General features: G+C 42.2%; 1 protein-coding gene and 1 pseudogene across 3 annotated transcripts in view; both read left to right on the top strand.

The window, feature by feature from the left end:
* MDN1 (midasin AAA ATPase 1) overlaps positions 1 to 15,676 on the top strand; it is a gene marked incomplete at both ends in the record, with an annotated part of 158,020 nt that overhangs the window by 59,626 nt on the left and 82,718 nt on the right. For both annotated transcript variants that reach the window (XM_079716367.1, XM_079716366.1), the window contains 12 exons: positions 48 to 226; positions 1,249 to 1,457; positions 1,643 to 1,789; positions 2,819 to 2,960; positions 4,300 to 4,434; positions 4,518 to 4,656; positions 4,931 to 5,069; positions 5,371 to 5,501; positions 8,231 to 8,375; positions 10,163 to 10,292; positions 14,461 to 14,679; positions 15,342 to 15,539. In XM_079716367.1, the coding sequence (XP_079572493.1) occupies positions 48 to 226; positions 1,249 to 1,457; positions 1,643 to 1,789; positions 2,819 to 2,960; positions 4,300 to 4,434; positions 4,518 to 4,656; positions 4,931 to 5,069; positions 5,371 to 5,501; positions 8,231 to 8,375; positions 10,163 to 10,292; positions 14,461 to 14,679; positions 15,342 to 15,539 (1,913 nt within the window). The remainder of the gene's footprint in view (positions 1 to 47; positions 227 to 1,248; positions 1,458 to 1,642; positions 1,790 to 2,818; positions 2,961 to 4,299; positions 4,435 to 4,517; positions 4,657 to 4,930; positions 5,070 to 5,370; positions 5,502 to 8,230; positions 8,376 to 10,162; positions 10,293 to 14,460; positions 14,680 to 15,341; positions 15,540 to 15,676) is intronic.
* On the top strand, positions 6,066 to 6,380 carry LOC307061156 (mitochondrial import inner membrane translocase subunit Tim9-like; annotated as a pseudogene). The gene has a single exon. The product of its transcript is annotated as a mitochondrial import inner membrane translocase subunit Tim9-like (transcript).

Genomic DNA, 15,676 nt, shown 5'->3' with positions numbered 1-15,676 from the left:
TTTTTTTTTTTCTCTTTTTAATTGCTTTATTGGCTGATCCTTTAAAGAACATATCCAGTGCTGATTCAGGGAGAGACATCAGTGGGTAAAACAAGCCTGATACGTTGGCTGGCCGCAGCTACTGGTAACCACTGTGTGCGTATTAACAACCACGAGCACACAGATATTCAGGAGTACATTGGTTGTTACACATCCGGCTCCTCAGGGAAGCTCATGTTTAAAGAAGGTAAGGATATAATTCTATTCCTTGGGTCTCCTCAAGCAGTCTTCATCCTTTCCAGTTGAGGCACATGGATGGATGCCATAATAGCTGTTTTTTCTTTGTCCCTGAGCTATGTGATGGTTAAGGGGTGATGGTTAGGGCCCCAGCTTCCTTTGAGCCAGACTAATCTTGTTGGCTGTGCACAGCACTGGGGCCTAGGTTTTTTTCTTTTTTTTAAATTATTTAATTAATTTTTGGCTGCATTGGGTCTTCGTTGCTGCACGCGGGCTTTCTCTAGTTGCGGAGGCTACTCTTCATTGCGGTGCGCGGGCTTCTCATTTTGCAGTGGCTTCTCTTGTGGAGCACGGGCTCTAGGTGCATGGGCTTCAGTAGTTGTGGCACATGGGCTTCGTTGCTCTGTGGCATGTGGGATCTTCCGAGACCAGGGAAGTCCTGGGGCCTGGTTTTGAAGAGTGCAGTTGAACTACATTTCCTAGAGAATCAGAAGAGGGGTAAGCATTGAACAGAGGGAAGCTGAGAATAGATATGAGAATGTGGTGCCTTAAATGAAAGTAGACTTCAGGGGAAAAAGTAAGTTGTAAATGTAATATTCATCAGCTTTGGCTCCCCCTCTGTGCAAAATAAAAAGGAGTGGGCTTCCCTGGTGGCGCAGTGGTTGAGAGTCTGCCTGCCAATGCAGGGGACATGGGTTCATGCCCCGGTCCAGGAAGATCCCACATGCTGCAGAGCGGCTGGGCCCGTGAGCCATGGCCGCTGAGCCTGCGCATCCAGAGCCTGTGCTCCGCAACGGGAGAGGCCACAACAGTGAGAGGCCCGCGTACTGCAAAAAATAAATAAATAAATAAATAAAAAGGAGTATTTTAAATTGAAAATTATGCTTCCTTGATACTCAAAACCACAAATTATTTGGGGACATGACTAGGTGCAGAGAATAATTTGCTAGGATTTGTTGATTTGTATATAACATTTAAAAAAAAACTTTGGACTAATTTATGCACTAATTTTCAGTATGTATTTCCTCTAAGGTGTTCTTATTGATGCTATGAGAAAGGGCTATTGGATTATTTTAGATGAGTTAAATTTGGCCCCTACCGATGTGCTAGAGGCACTGAACAGACTGTTGGATGATAACCGTGAATTGCTCATAACAGAAACACAAGAAGTTGTTAAAGCACATCCTCGCTTCATGCTTTTTGCTACCCAGAATCCCCCAGGACTTTACGGAGGCAGAAAGGTGTGTAGCATTTGCCCCCTTACTCCTGTTTGTTACCAAATCGAGTAGAAAAGTCATCTTGGTAAGACTGAGATGTTTTTACCTCTTTTGAAGGATTTTTCTTTTTGTGGTGAATAGCAGAGCCTACATTTTGGAAATTAAATGAAAAGGTCCTTTGTATCATGTTGTTTCTGTGCATTTCCCAGATGCTTTCTAGAGCCTTCAGGAATCGATTTGTGGAATTGCACTTTGATGAATTGCCTAGTTCTGAGTTGGAAACAATCTTGCACAAGCGGTGTAGCTTGCCACCCTCCTACTGCAGCAAGTTGGTTAAAGTCATGCTGGACCTTCAGGTATTCCATCTCTCCATCACTTAGTTTCAAATGGACTGTGTTGATCAGATTTGGTGATCAGAATCTGAGGCTCCCTGGGGTAGAAACAGCCCATCCACCCATTTATTATTTTTTTCAGAGTAAGGATCTTATCTTTAAAGCTCATCCCAGTAATATCCAGTTTTTGGTTTTGTGTTGTAAATTGGCAATTTAATACCATGTTAAAATTTTTCTGATAATTATATGTGATGACAGTTCCCTACTTGTGGATAATATGGAACATTTTACTTAGGTTGGAATTTGGCATCAACAAACTGCAGTTTTTGTTTTTTAAATGGGTGTAATCCTTGAATGGACATAACTAAAGAGATCCTTTATGTGTGGCTCTCCCTTTTCAATTCTACAAAGCTACAGTTTGTGGTTTTTTAAGAATATTCCCCCCCCCCCTTTTTTCTAAAGATTTCCCAGAACTTACTCATCATTTATTTATTTGTTGGGGCAGATGGGCTCCTCAGTTGCAGTCGTGGGCTCCTTAGTTGTGGCATGCAAAAACTCTTAGTTGCGGCACGCATCTGGGATCTAGTTCCCTGATCAGGGATTGAACCCGGGCCCCCTGCATTGGGAGCGTGGAGTCTTAACCACTGCACCACCAGGAAAGTCCCAAGAATATCCCATTTATTTTATTGGATTAAAAGTGGTTTTTATCAGAATTATACACTGTTAAATTACTTCCAAATAATTGCCACTCTTATTACTGTGGTCCCACACTGTGAGATTAATTTTCCTGCGTGTTTGCCACTATTTGTATTATTATTCGTAATCGTTTTCTATGTGTTATATGAGATGGAATTCCATTATTTGTTATGTTCTTTACTTACACAGGGGTTTGAACATTTATCTTCAAACGATTGCAGTCCCTTTACATTTAAGAAAAATTAATTTTAGTGGAATGAATCATTTTTATGGGAGCTTAAATTTGTCAGGAATTTTGTATAAGTTGTACTGTAGGCTTACCATTGCCCTTTTTCATTTGTTTTGGTCCTTTAATAGTCCTATCGCAGAGGTTCTTCAGTGTTTGCTGGAAAGCAAGGCTTCATCACCCTCCGTGATCTGTTCCGATGGGCTGAGCGATACAGATTGGCTGAGCAGACAGAGAAAGAGTATGACTGGTTGCAGCACTTAGCCAACGATGGTATGCTCTCAGCACATGCTCTTTAACTGTGGACTTATTAGGGCAGATTGCATGCTGTGTTATTACCACAAATCTTGCCCACATTGTGGTCAGTATATATGTTTCACTAGGCATGGCAGGAACAGAGCCGTCTCCCTCAAGTCCCCACTGATGTTGTAAGTGGTCCTGTTTCTGCAGGCCTCTGTGCTGTTATGTTTTGGTTGCTACGGTTTTCTCACTCTTAGCTTCAGGTGGCCACCTGTGGGAGTCAGGATGTGGACATAACGCCTTTAGGAGTTCAGGCAGGTGGTTGGTGGGGATCTTTGAGCACCTTTTATCTGCGTTGTGGTAACCATGGAGAGTTATGCTTGCGCCTTAGAGACGTACAGAAAACTGACGGGTTGGATAATACCAGAGTTCTGAGTGAAGGTAGTTATGTCATCTGAGACTCAGGTTTGTTTACTCTGGTTTAATCCATGGGAAGAATTTGTATGTTCCCCTCCGTGCTAGCATAGAGAGCCTTTCAGAATCTTCTGATTTGAAAAGTCTTGATGAGTCGTTAACAGGGTGGTTACTAAGTGTGGGGAGGAAATAAAACTAACCCATGAGAGTTACATTTTCTTTTTGCTGGGAGAGAGTACAGGGAGGAGCCCTTTTTTTAAACTTTTTTAATCGAGGTATAACATAAAAGGTAACAGTAAAGTGGGTAAAGTGCTTTGTTATTTCATGTGCAGCTTAATGTATTTTTACCTATGTGGGTACCCAGGTAAATCACCACCTCGGGAAAGATTTAGGATATTTCCAGTACCTCAGAAGATTCCTTCATGGCTCTTGCCAGCCTTAACTCCTAGAGATAGATAATCGCTGCTCTGACCTCTGTCACCAGTGATGGATTCTGCCTGAGCTTGTGCTTCATCTAAATAGTATCATGCAGTATGTACTCTTGTGTCTGGCTTCTTTTCACTCAATCTAATGTGAGATTCAGCCATGCTGTTTTGTACATCAGGACTTCATTCCTTTTAAATTATTACTGTGTTGTAACCCGTTGTATGGGAAATACCGTGATGTTTGTCTGTTCTCTTGTTGATGGACATTTGGGTCATTTCTGCTTTTTAGCTATTAGAAAGAAAAGCTGCTCTGAACATTCCTGAATGTCATTTGGTGCATATGAGTTCATTTGTGTTGGATTACCTAGAAGTCGTGTTGCCAAGGCAGAGGGCAGGCATATAGTTAGTTGTAGTAAGTTCTCCTGGTTTTCCAAAGTAGTTCTTCAGGTTTCCTCTTCCCAGCAGCTAATGCTCCATAGTATCAGCGTCCCTTGGTATTGACACTTGACGGTTCCTTTTTTTTTTCTTTCAAGGTTTTATGCTTCTGGCAGGCCGAGTCAGGAAGCAGGAGGAGGTTGATGTGATTCAAGAAGTCCTTGAAAAACATTTCAAGAAAAAATTGTGTCCTCAATCCCTCTTCTCCAAAGAAAATGTCCTAAAATTGCTGAGTGAGTAGGCCACCACATTCCAGAGGAGAATGAATTGAGTTGTGTTCATATTAGAACCTAAATATGTGCTCTGCCTTTGATAGGTAAATTGTCTACTCAGATATCCGCATTGGAGTCTAAGTTCAGCCACATCGTGTGGACCAAGGGCATGCGGAGACTGGCGATGCTGGTGGGAAGGGCGTTGGAATTTGGTGAACCAGTGCTGCTGGTTGGAGACACTGGGTAAAGTGGGGAGACAGTAACTCGTTTTGAGGGTTCAGTTCAATTCAGTAGAGTTCATGTAGTGTGTGCCCTTCTGGATAAGAGACATGGTAGGGTGCTGTGTTTTGGGGAAGGGCCCCCTGAGCCAAGGGGCAGGCACCCTGTGTTGGCCAGATGCCCTGTGTTGACCAGCAGTGTCTGTGGCCAGAGCTCCCCTCTCTTGTTGACTGGGGTGTTCGTGGGTGTGTATTTGGAGTTCATGCTCCTTGTTAATCTGGTGTGTATCTCTTAATAGGTGTGGGAAAACTACTATCTGTCAAGTGTTTGCGGCCTTGGCAAAACAGAAATTATACTCAGTCAACTGCCACTTACACATGGAGACATCGGACTTCTTGGGGGGTTTGCGACCCGTGAGACAGAAGCCAAATGACAAGGTTTGTCCTGAGCAAATGATAACATGTTCATTTAAAGAATTGCAGTCGGCTCTGTGCGAGAGTTAACTGTGGGATTTTGTTCCTGGTGGGGCGTACAGGTTTGATACATATCTTATCTTCAGATTTTCACTGGTCTGCAGGGGCCCTCCACGAGCATCCTGTTATGCGAGATCTGTTCCTTCCTTGTTCTCCAGTCTTTGTTTTCTTCAGAGGAACTCCAGCAGACACCTACTAGCTACATGTGTATTGTCTTGTGGAGCCACCTCCCCTTTAATTCACCCTCTTCTTTTCCAAATTGTAGGAAGAAATTGACACATCAAGACTCTTTGAGTGGCATGATGGGCCTCTGGTTCTGGCCATGAAGGAGGACGGCTTTTTCCTCTTGGATGAGATCTCCCTAGCCGACGACTCTGTCCTGGAAAGACTCAACAGGTACACGAGTGTAAGAGGTTTACCCTGTGTTTGATGCTTTTGCTGGTCTGGATTTTATAGATACTGATTCTTGTGCACAGTAATGTTCTTCATAGGTACACTGTATTCCGTAAATGTTTGAAAATGATGATGAGCTATTGCTTTTTTTGGCCTTAGCACTCAGTGTCTCCTTTAAGAGACCTAGTTTTTCTGTTTAGCTGTCAATAATCAGAAAGATGGGACTATGGGAGGATAGGGCTAAAACAAACAAACCCAAGTTAAAATTCTTTTTTAAGGCAAATTATGTGGCCATTATCTTAATTTTTTTTTTTCAAAGAACTAGAATCAAAATCCTGGATGTTACAACTGTAAGGCCTCTCAAAACCCCAGACCAGGATGCTGACCCTCCACACCAGACTTGGCTGGCCACGTAGCCCCCTAGCCGCATACTGGTGTTGGATGTGAGAGCTTGTGCTTGAGTAAGAAATCAGGCTTTGCTGGAGACATTCAAGCAAAGATGCTTTTCCAGAACAGAAAGGAAATTCATGCATCAGAAAAGGTGACTAGTGAACATTCTGAAAGAATATGACTGCACAAATACTGAAATCTGATCAGATAAAACAGTTTAAGAAGTTTCTCAAAACCTACACAGTAAGCCTACGGTAAACCTGCTTTTTGCAGTGTGAAAGACTTCAGGACAAGAGAAGTAAAGCCTGAAGTGACCTCACCTGCTCAGAACATTGCTTCCAGAAATGTTTAAAAATGACACGAAGAATATCAATGAGATTTCAGGAATATCCTGTTCAACAGAATGAAGCCCTGATAGCTAGTGCAGGATGCCTTGGCCAACCACGTAGAGAAGTCCTGATGGACAGATCCCTGATGAGATACCGGAAATGAGGGCTCACCTGACAGAAACCGCCCAAAAGCAGTAGCCACCGTGTGAACCAGCCATCTGTCCTGACTGGCAAATAAGAACCACTGGAGAAGCAAAACTGCTATTTACCAGAGTAATCAAAATAAGTCTTGTTGTGCAATGAAAATAGTAAGATGCAGCATTTGTTGAGACCTTAAGACTCAGCAGCTTGGTCACTTGATTAGAAAAATAAACCATTGTTTCTTCAAAATAGGTGTTCAGTCTTGAGATAGAAAAAAAACTATATTACTAAAAGTAAAATAAATGGAAACAACACGGGGGAAAAAAATGAAACAGGGACTTCCCTGGCAGTCCAGTGGTTAGGACTCCATGCTTTCACTGCCGAGGGCCCTGATTCATTTTCCTGGTCGGGGAACTAAGATCCCGCAAGCTGCCCGATAAAAAAGAAAAAGAAAAAAAAAAAACCAACCCAAAACAGAAAACCTCAGATCAGTGTGAATCTTGATGAATACCTGTGTTTCTCTCTTTATCGAGGTATAATTTACATATCATGAAATGTACCTGTTTTAAATGTATAATTCAATTAGTTATTTTTTTTCTTTCTTTTTTTGGGGGGGGTTGTTTCTTTGTGTGGGGGGGGCTAGGGAGTTGGGCGGTGGCCACGCCCTGCGCCTTGTGGGATCTTAGTTCCCCGACCAGGGATCGAACCCCGGGCCCCAGCAGTGCGAGTGCCAAGAGTCCTAACCACTGGACCGCCAGGACGTCCCCTAATTGGATGAGTTTTAGTAAATTTACTGAGTTTTGCAGCCACCACAATTCAGTTTACATTTTTATCATCCCAGTAGCATCCCTCCTGTGCATTTACAGTTTATCTTTGATGCCACCTCTTGCTCCAGGCAACTCCTTATCCACCTTGTGTCTGTATAGACTTGTCTTTTCAGGACATTTCATATAAATGGTCTCTTCTTTCACTTTGCGTCAATGTTTTGAGGTCCCTCCATGGTACAGCCTATATCATTAGTGTGTTCCTTTTTATTCCTCATAGTATTTCATTGTGTAGATAATACCATATTTTTTTTATCTATTCACCTCTTCTTGGTATTTGGGTTGTTTCTTATCTGTGAATAATGCTGCCATGAACATTTGCATGCTAGGCTCCCATTTTTTATTTAATTTATTTTAAAATATTTATTTGGTGGTGCCAGGTCTTAGTTGTGCCTCACCAGCTCCTTAGTTGCAGCACGTGGGCTCCTTAGTTGTAGCATGCGAACTCTTAGCTGCGGCATGCATGTGGGATCTAGTTCCCTGACCAGGGATCGAAACCGGGCCCCCTGCATTGGGAGTGTGGAGTCTTATCCACTGCGCCACCAGGGAAGTTAGGCTCCCATTTTTTATTTTATTTTATTATTTTTTTTTATTTTTATTTTTTGCTGTACACGGGCCTCTCACTGCTGTGGCCTCTCCCGTTGCAGAGCACAGGCTCCGGACGCACAGGCTCCGCGGCCATGGCTCGCGGGCCCAGCCGCTCCGCGGCATGTGGGATCTTCCGGGATCGGGGCACGAACCTGTGTCCCCTGCATCGGCAGGCGGACTCTCAACCACTGCGCCACCAGGGAAGCCCAAGGCTCCCATTTTTTAAAACAAGTGTCTTGATGTAAGTGGGAAAAGGAATTCTTTTTCTTTTGATCAGAACTGTTCCACTGCATAGGAATTGGGATAACTATTCACTTTGAAGTTTGTGGCAGGAAACCATTAACTGAAGTGAAAGCTCAGCAAAGGAAATGACTTTTTTTACGTTTTTGAGAACACTGAAGACAACAAAACAGAATACCGAAGCCTTTTCTAATCTCACATTCTCCAATTTTTCTTCTAGTGTCCTCGAAGTGGAAAAGTCTCTGTTATTAGCTGAGAAAGGCAACCTAGAGGACAAGGATAATGGGGTAGAGCTGTTGACTGCTGGGAAGAAATTCCGTATCTTGGCAACCATGAACCCCGGGGGTGACTTTGGGAAAAAAGAGGTAAAACTGTGTTCTTGAAGCATAATTTTTTCTGCCTTTTGACCTCAGCTCACTGTACCCATAAATACAGTATGTAAAAATGTGTCTGGGATTTTATGTTGTAAAAACTGAGTAAAAGATAAAAATCCAGAGAGAGCCATTATAAGGTTGAAAAATAATTCTGACAGATAAAACATTTCCTTATTTGATATCTCACTTTCGTATGTGCCTGAAATTTCATTATTTCAATCACTTTGCCTGGCTTTTTACATATGTTAAGGTAACAAAGTCTCATGAGAGCTCTGTGTGGAAGTTACTATGCTAGTTTTATGGATGAGAAAAGTTGAAAGTGAAGTTTATTCTCATGTTCTGCTTCTAGAATCTACTCTGTTAAACACGAGAGTGGTGATATGAATGATTTAAAGTGACAAAAAAGCAGTCACAGCCAGGATCCTGTCCTGGTTTTGCAGGTGGAGAGTATCTGTTCTCTCAGGGGTTCTGTGGGTCACCCTCAGACTGTTGGTAAAGGAAAGGGTGAGGTTGATTTCTTCTGTTCAGAAGGTGGTATGAGGGTCCCCCAAGCCCCACGGCTTCCAGGCTCATGAAGCCTCTCAGTGGAGAAGTCTGCGTTGTGTGTGGGACCCTGGTGTGTTCAAGTTAGGGAAAGGGTAGTGTGGTAGTAGGTCAGGATGATGAGCAGAAATGGGTTGATCGGGAGTGAAAGCAATTAAGATTCTTGGTAACTTGGTGGCTGCCTGAAATGTGAAAATGATATTTAGGGCCTGATTTTCCTCAGTAGCATAAGAAGAAAGATGATCACTGTGCTTTGGGAAATGTACTGAAGGGAAGAAATAACATACACCACAGTTTCAGAGTATGAAAACAGGCGCTGTGGCACGTGGAAATAGCACAGAAAGATCTGATTTCAAGGTTGTATGTGTTAACTTGCCTGTCACGTTAGCTTAAGTTTTTTTTAGACAGAGATTGCTGGCTTTTACCGAAGGGAAAGCTAGCTTTTGGTTCTGCCTGCCTTGCTGCAGGGGGAGGTGGGATCCTGGAACCATGGTCCTGCTCAGCCGGGATGGTGCTGAGCAGCACATGCACACCCCTGGGGCCTTTGCTGAGCTGCTCCTGAGTCCAGGCGTTGTTCCTGGTCCTGCTGTGCTCGGCCGGGTAGGCGAAGGATGGAGTTGATCTGTCCAGTAAAAGAAAATCGTTGAACTTTTGTGAGCGGGTGTTATCTGACCTAGGGGGAGGGTAGGATGAATCCAGACTGAGGGCAAAGGCCCTGAGACTGGAGGACTAAACAGTTCTTTGTCATACAAGAGGTAAATATATACCTGTTTGCAATTTCACTCCCTTTGAGCCACATCAAAGTTTTCTCCTTCTACTTCAGACAGCTCTCCCCCGTGGGAAGATGGCGTTTATTTTCTCCAAACCACCAGTCAAGTAGCTGAAGGGAAAGTAAAGGGAAGGGCCTTTGCTTAAGGGAAAGTGTTGGGGTTTGGAAGTCATCTACGGGGGCTGAATCCTTCTTGCACCACGGACTCTATAAGACCTTGAAGTTCTCTACCATGATTATAAAGAAAGGGGTGGTAGTACGAGCTCGGGGAGTGTGCTGGAGATAATGAGATGACATGTGGAAGGAGCCGGACAGATAGGTGTTCAGTGAATTACAGACAGTAGTAGAGGTGAAATATGAAGCATTGGGTACTTGCCACATTCACAGCCAGCATTCATTCAAAGGATTTGTTTTCTAGCTTTCCTCATAGGTATTAAATTCACATTAGAATTTGTGTTCTTTGTAGCTGTCTCCTGCCTTAAGAAACCGTTTTACAGAAATATGGTGCCCTCAAAGCACAAGCCGTGAAGACTTAACTCAGATTATCAGCCATAATCTTCGTCCAGGATTGTCTCTGGGCAGAACAGATCATAAAGGTGAGAGTGTTCGGGTGGTGGCGGTGGGGTGGGTGTGTGTGTTGGAGGGAGGGGAATAGCATGTTTAGCAGTAGGTGTGTATGGCCTGTTCTATGGAGAAGTGATAACAAACAGAGAGATCTAAGGAAAACGTGATACTAGCCTGTTGCCCTCTACCAAAGTATCCTTCTTCACCTTGCTTCCATCACCGGGTTACTACGTTTTAGCTTTCTGATTGTTTCACCTGTCGGCCATCTTTATATATAAGGCATATTTGTTGGCTAAAGATAAGGAAATGTGATTTAAATTTTAATCATTACCACCGTTAGAAAATGTTCATAAAATTTTAAACTGCATTTCTTTAGTAGTTGTCAACTAATTTATTATTTCACTTTATTTTATTTTAAATTTTCCTTTTATTATGAAAATTTCAAACACAAGGAAAATAGAGTAGTATTTTAAAAACTCCCATAGGCTTGCAACCTAGATTTAATAATTCATAAGATATCCAGTACGAGCCAAAACATTTATTATACGTTTTTTTTTTTTCAAATTGAGCCTAGATTGCCCTGATTAATCCCATATTCTTGGCATTGAATGGGCTAAATTTAGGACCTAGATCTGGTTCTAAGCCTTAATACAAACCCTAATACAAGTAGTTTTTTGGATCATTTTGCCTCTCTGCCTTAAAGAATATAAAAGGATGTCTGCTTCTTTGACATTGAGGTTCATGGATAGTTCAGCTTTTTAAAGGCATGCTAAAGCACAGCTTCAAAAATAGGTAGGATGGGGCCTCCCTGGTGGCGCAGTGGTTGAGAGTCCGCCTGCCGATGCAGGGGATACGGGTTCGTGCCCCGGTCTGGGAGGATCCCATATGCCGCGGAGCGGCTGGGCCCGTGAGCCATGGCTGCTGAGCCTGCGCGTCCGGAGCCTGTGCTCCGCAACGGGAGAGGCCACAACGGTGAGAGGCCCGCGTACCACAAAAAAAAAAAAAAAAAAAAAAAATAGGTAGGATGGCTGTGGAGAGTAGGTGCATGGGTCCCAGCCTCATCTGTGGTATATTAGGAAAGATTGGCTCTTTAGTTACCTGAGCACAGACTTCCTTTTAAGAAGGGCCTTTACTGAACTTCAGTATTCACGGGTGTACACAGTGCTGTCTGAACAGCTGGAGTTCCCCTGGCTCCACCAATATCACAGCCACTCAGTGGTGCAGAATTGACTAAGCCTGCGATTCCCAAACTCACCTGGACAACTTGTTTAAATAAGCTTGCGGGGCCCTGCACCCAGGGCTTCTGATTCAGTCGGTCTGGTGTAGGGCATGAGAATTTGCCTTCCTAACAAGTTCCCAGGTGGTCCAATAATATTGGTCTATAGCCCACACTAAGAACCTGTGACTTACCTTGGTTGTGTGCATTGGTGCATTTATGGTGAAAATTCAAGTAGAAAGAGGAGGAGAAGACAGAAATTGTTAAGCTGGCATGGTTTGTCTTTTGGCTCTGGGTTGGGACTGGGTCCCTCAAGGAAGTAACCTCTGAATCTCCTATGGGCTGCTTACTCTTCTGAGCTACTTGGATTGTGATAAGAATGGCAGAGGATGCAACTGCTGTTAAGCTGCCACGTTTGCTGCATCATAAGTGCTTTTCATGTTTTAACTGAGCAAACTGTTCCTCCACAGGGCATAAGCACTGGGACCCCTAGGACTTACTTGAGCCTTAACGGCTTGTCCTTAAGGGGCTTGTTTACTCCATGCTTTCCAGGCTGCATGACAGCAGACTTCCCTGGGGAGGCATTAGAGACCCTGAGGGAACATGGAGCATGAGGGAGAAGTGGCTTAATAATTTATATCAGTTTTTTCATTTGGAAATGGATCAGGGTGGCACAGCATAAAAACATTTTTTAGGGCTTCCCTGGTGGCGCAGTGGTTGAGAATCCGCCTGCCGATGCAGGGGACATGGGTTCGTGCCCTGGTCTGGGAAGATCCCACATGCCGCGGAGCAGCTAGGCCCGTGAGCCATGGCCGCTGAGCCTGTGTGTCCGGAGCCTGTGCTCCGCAACGGGAGAGGCCACAACAGTGAGAGGCCCGCGTACCGCAAAAAAAAAAAACATTTTTTAAATTGTGTAATATAAAACAGGAAATTAGGGAATTCCCTGGCAGTCTAGTGGTTAGGACTCTGTGCTACCACTGTAAGCGAGGGCACAGGTTCGATCCCTGGTTAGGGAACTAAGATCCCACAAGCCGCACACCGCCAAAAAAAAAAAAAAAAAGGAAACTAGACATAGCTTTTCCCCAGGTTTTCTTTAAGGATATAGATGATTCATTGAATTTAATATTTCAACTATTATGGATTCTAAATTGAATTCTGAGCCTATTTAGGGTATTTAAGATATATTTACTGCATCATCTTAATGAAAATATAAATACCACTGTGGGTACCACTTACTTTCTCTATTATTTTTGGTTCACAAATCTCTATAGTAGTAGTATGCATACATTGATAATATAACAAAAAAGATTATGTAATGAAATCTTTTCTATATTTGATGTATTGATGAAATTGATGTGTTTTAAAAAATTGATCTCTGAAGGGCATGTGGGCTGCTGCTTCCATTCTCAAACTCTCGTTGATCAGTATTTCTCAAAGCATTCTCTTTTCATTAAAATGACATATTGTTCAGAGCTTTTCTTTGAGTTGTATTTCTAGAAGTAGAAACAAGGAACTTCCGAGCTCCCATTAGTTGTGGCCAGATTGCTCTCCAGAAAGTTGGCCCCATTCACAGTGCTGCCAGCAGCTTAATTAGTTCCCCGACCAGGGATTGAACCCAGGCCCCAATACTGAGAGCGTTGAGTCCCATCCACTGGACTGCCAGGGAAATCCCGTCATTTTTTTCTTTTTAAATACAATGAAATCTATTATTTTATCCTTGTTAATTTAATGGATATTCTAAAATTTCATTTTCTTTTACTACTAGTGAATGGAGCATTCTCTTTAGTTTATTTAAAAATAACTATTATTTTACATATTGCTATTTGTATATTTTTGGATAATATTCCTTAATATATTTATCACATAGGTTTCTCTCTTCTGTTACCTTCAGTATTTGTTGTTAAAAAATACATACATGAACCCATCCTATCCACTTTATCTCTGATGATCTTCTATTTCTTTAATAGTCATGATTTAATTCCTCTCTATTAATGGATAAATTATTTCATTTTCCTTAAGTCCTTGATTTACCTCAATTTTTTTCCACTCTGAAATGTGGATCCGGTACTCATGTTTAACATCTAGCTTTTGAAACAGTATTTAATTTCTTTCCTCTTGTTAACTAGACTTTCCCCCATGAGTTGTCATTTTATGTTCTTTCTTAAGATTTGTGTTTTTTTCTGTAATTAGTATTTTTCTTCTAACCAGTTTGCAGTGTAGCTTGAAAGCTGTTACTGTATAGTCTACTTTTTATTACAGCAGTGCTGATTCCTCCTTATCATATTTTCTTTTTGAAAAACATTCCTTGGTGTTCATACTTTTTAGATAAATGTTTACTATTGACTTCAGAAGTTATATGAAGTACTCTACTAAATTTGATTGTCATTGCTTTGAATGTCTGTGTATGACTTAGGTATTTTGTTTCCAGATAAATATTTTACAATATGAAATTGCGAAAATTAGAATAGTCATTAACTTGAATCACGAAACATAATTTGTGAATCCTCTAATTTGCTAAATTGTGATTGATGAACAGGTGGACCAAACAAACAAAAAACCTAGACTAAATGCCACTGAAATGATAATCCCCATTCCACTGAATCAGTTAAAAATATAAATAAATCTGTATGTTTTCTAAAATCATTGTGTCTTGTCTTCAAAATTGTATCTGAACATGAACCAAATGAATACTTTATTTCTTTGAGCTGTTCTCAGGGCACTTTCTTAGACTTTAATTCTCAAAGTTTTCTTTCTGGTGTTTGTTTGTTTTGGTAGGGGTAGAATGCTGTTCTTGAACCCTGTGGGAATGTGATTAAAGCCGTGGACCCCATTTGCTTAGAAAAAGTATTAATGTACATTCACAAAAATTTGCATATAATCTCATGAAACATGGATCCCTTTTAAACCATCGATGGGCCCCTGGTTGCAAATCCCTGTCCGGAGTCTTCCCAAACAGCAAATACCTTTGCTTTCTTGTGTCTTAGGGGCTGACATAGCTGAGGTGATGCTGGATTTCATTGACTGGCTGACCCACCAGGAGTTTGGCCGAAGGTGTGTGGTCAGTATCAGAGATATCCTGTCCTGGGTTAACTTCATGAACACAATGGGGGAGGAAGCTGCTTTGAAAAGGCCGGAGACCATCTCCACAGTGACGTCTTTTGTCCACGCCGCCTGCCTGGTGTACATAGATGGAATAGGTTCAGGTATGTTGTCTGTTAGCTGGTGAGAACAAGGGGTGAGGGTAGAGGGGACTGTGAGGTGGAGCAAGCCCAGACCTCTGAGCCAGATGCCTTTAACATTTCCAAGACTCACAGTGGCTCTCTTGTTCTTTTACTCTTTTTGAGAGGCGATTGGTGTAAAAGATACGCGAGAACTTTTCATTGCTTATAGACCAGGGATTTAGTAAATGTGAAGCAGCGCTTATGATAGAAAGAAGACTGCTGGAGATGCTCGTGCTCCTGAAGAGTGCCACATGGCATTCCTTAACACGGTCATTCAGAGTTCACGGGCCTGAATCCTGTAGTTGGTTTTAAGCTTACTACAGTTTTATTAAATCTAATGTTTAGGTTTTTTTCAGCCATGAAAATTAGAAATACGAGCCCACATGACTAAAAGTACCATATTAGTTACTCTTTTCTCCAGCCTGATTTCTCACGGAGTGACTGGAGTGCTTTACTGAATAAGCTGCTGCTGAATTGATGACGTGACACTTGTGGGGGGAGGGGAGTCACTCTCCTCCTTAGGGCTGCTTATACTAGCAATCGTATTTCGGCTGTGATTCAGGAGCCCGTCCTAGAGTTCCTGCTGAGTGGTTGTGAAGCTGGGTGCCCTGCTGTTGTTTGATGGACCGATCCTCTTCCTTTAGGGGTAACTTCATCTGGGTTTGGTACAGCTCTCTTGGCTCGCAAAGAATGTCTGAAATTCCTAATCAAGAAACTTTCCAAGGTCGTCCGACTTACAGAAAGTCAGAAAAACGAATTGAAGATTTATGACAGACTCAAAGCCAAAGAATTCACTGGGATAGATAACCTTTGGGGAATTCATCCATTTTTTATACCAAGGGGTAAGAATGATTTTAAATAAATAAGATTCTCTTCTTGTGGTTTATAAACACTTGACCTTTATTGTGACTTTTAACTTTATATCATGATTACTTTTGAACTAGTTATCTGCGTTAGAATCTGACTTGGCGTAATCATA

Source organism: Hyperoodon ampullatus (genome assembly GCF_949752795.1).
Source record: "Hyperoodon ampullatus genome assembly, chromosome: 12".
Classification (NCBI taxonomy): Eukaryota; Metazoa; Chordata; class Mammalia; order Artiodactyla; family Ziphiidae; genus Hyperoodon; species Hyperoodon ampullatus.
Note: the sequence above shows the minus strand (reverse complement) of the source record. Positions and strands in the feature narration are given on the sequence as shown.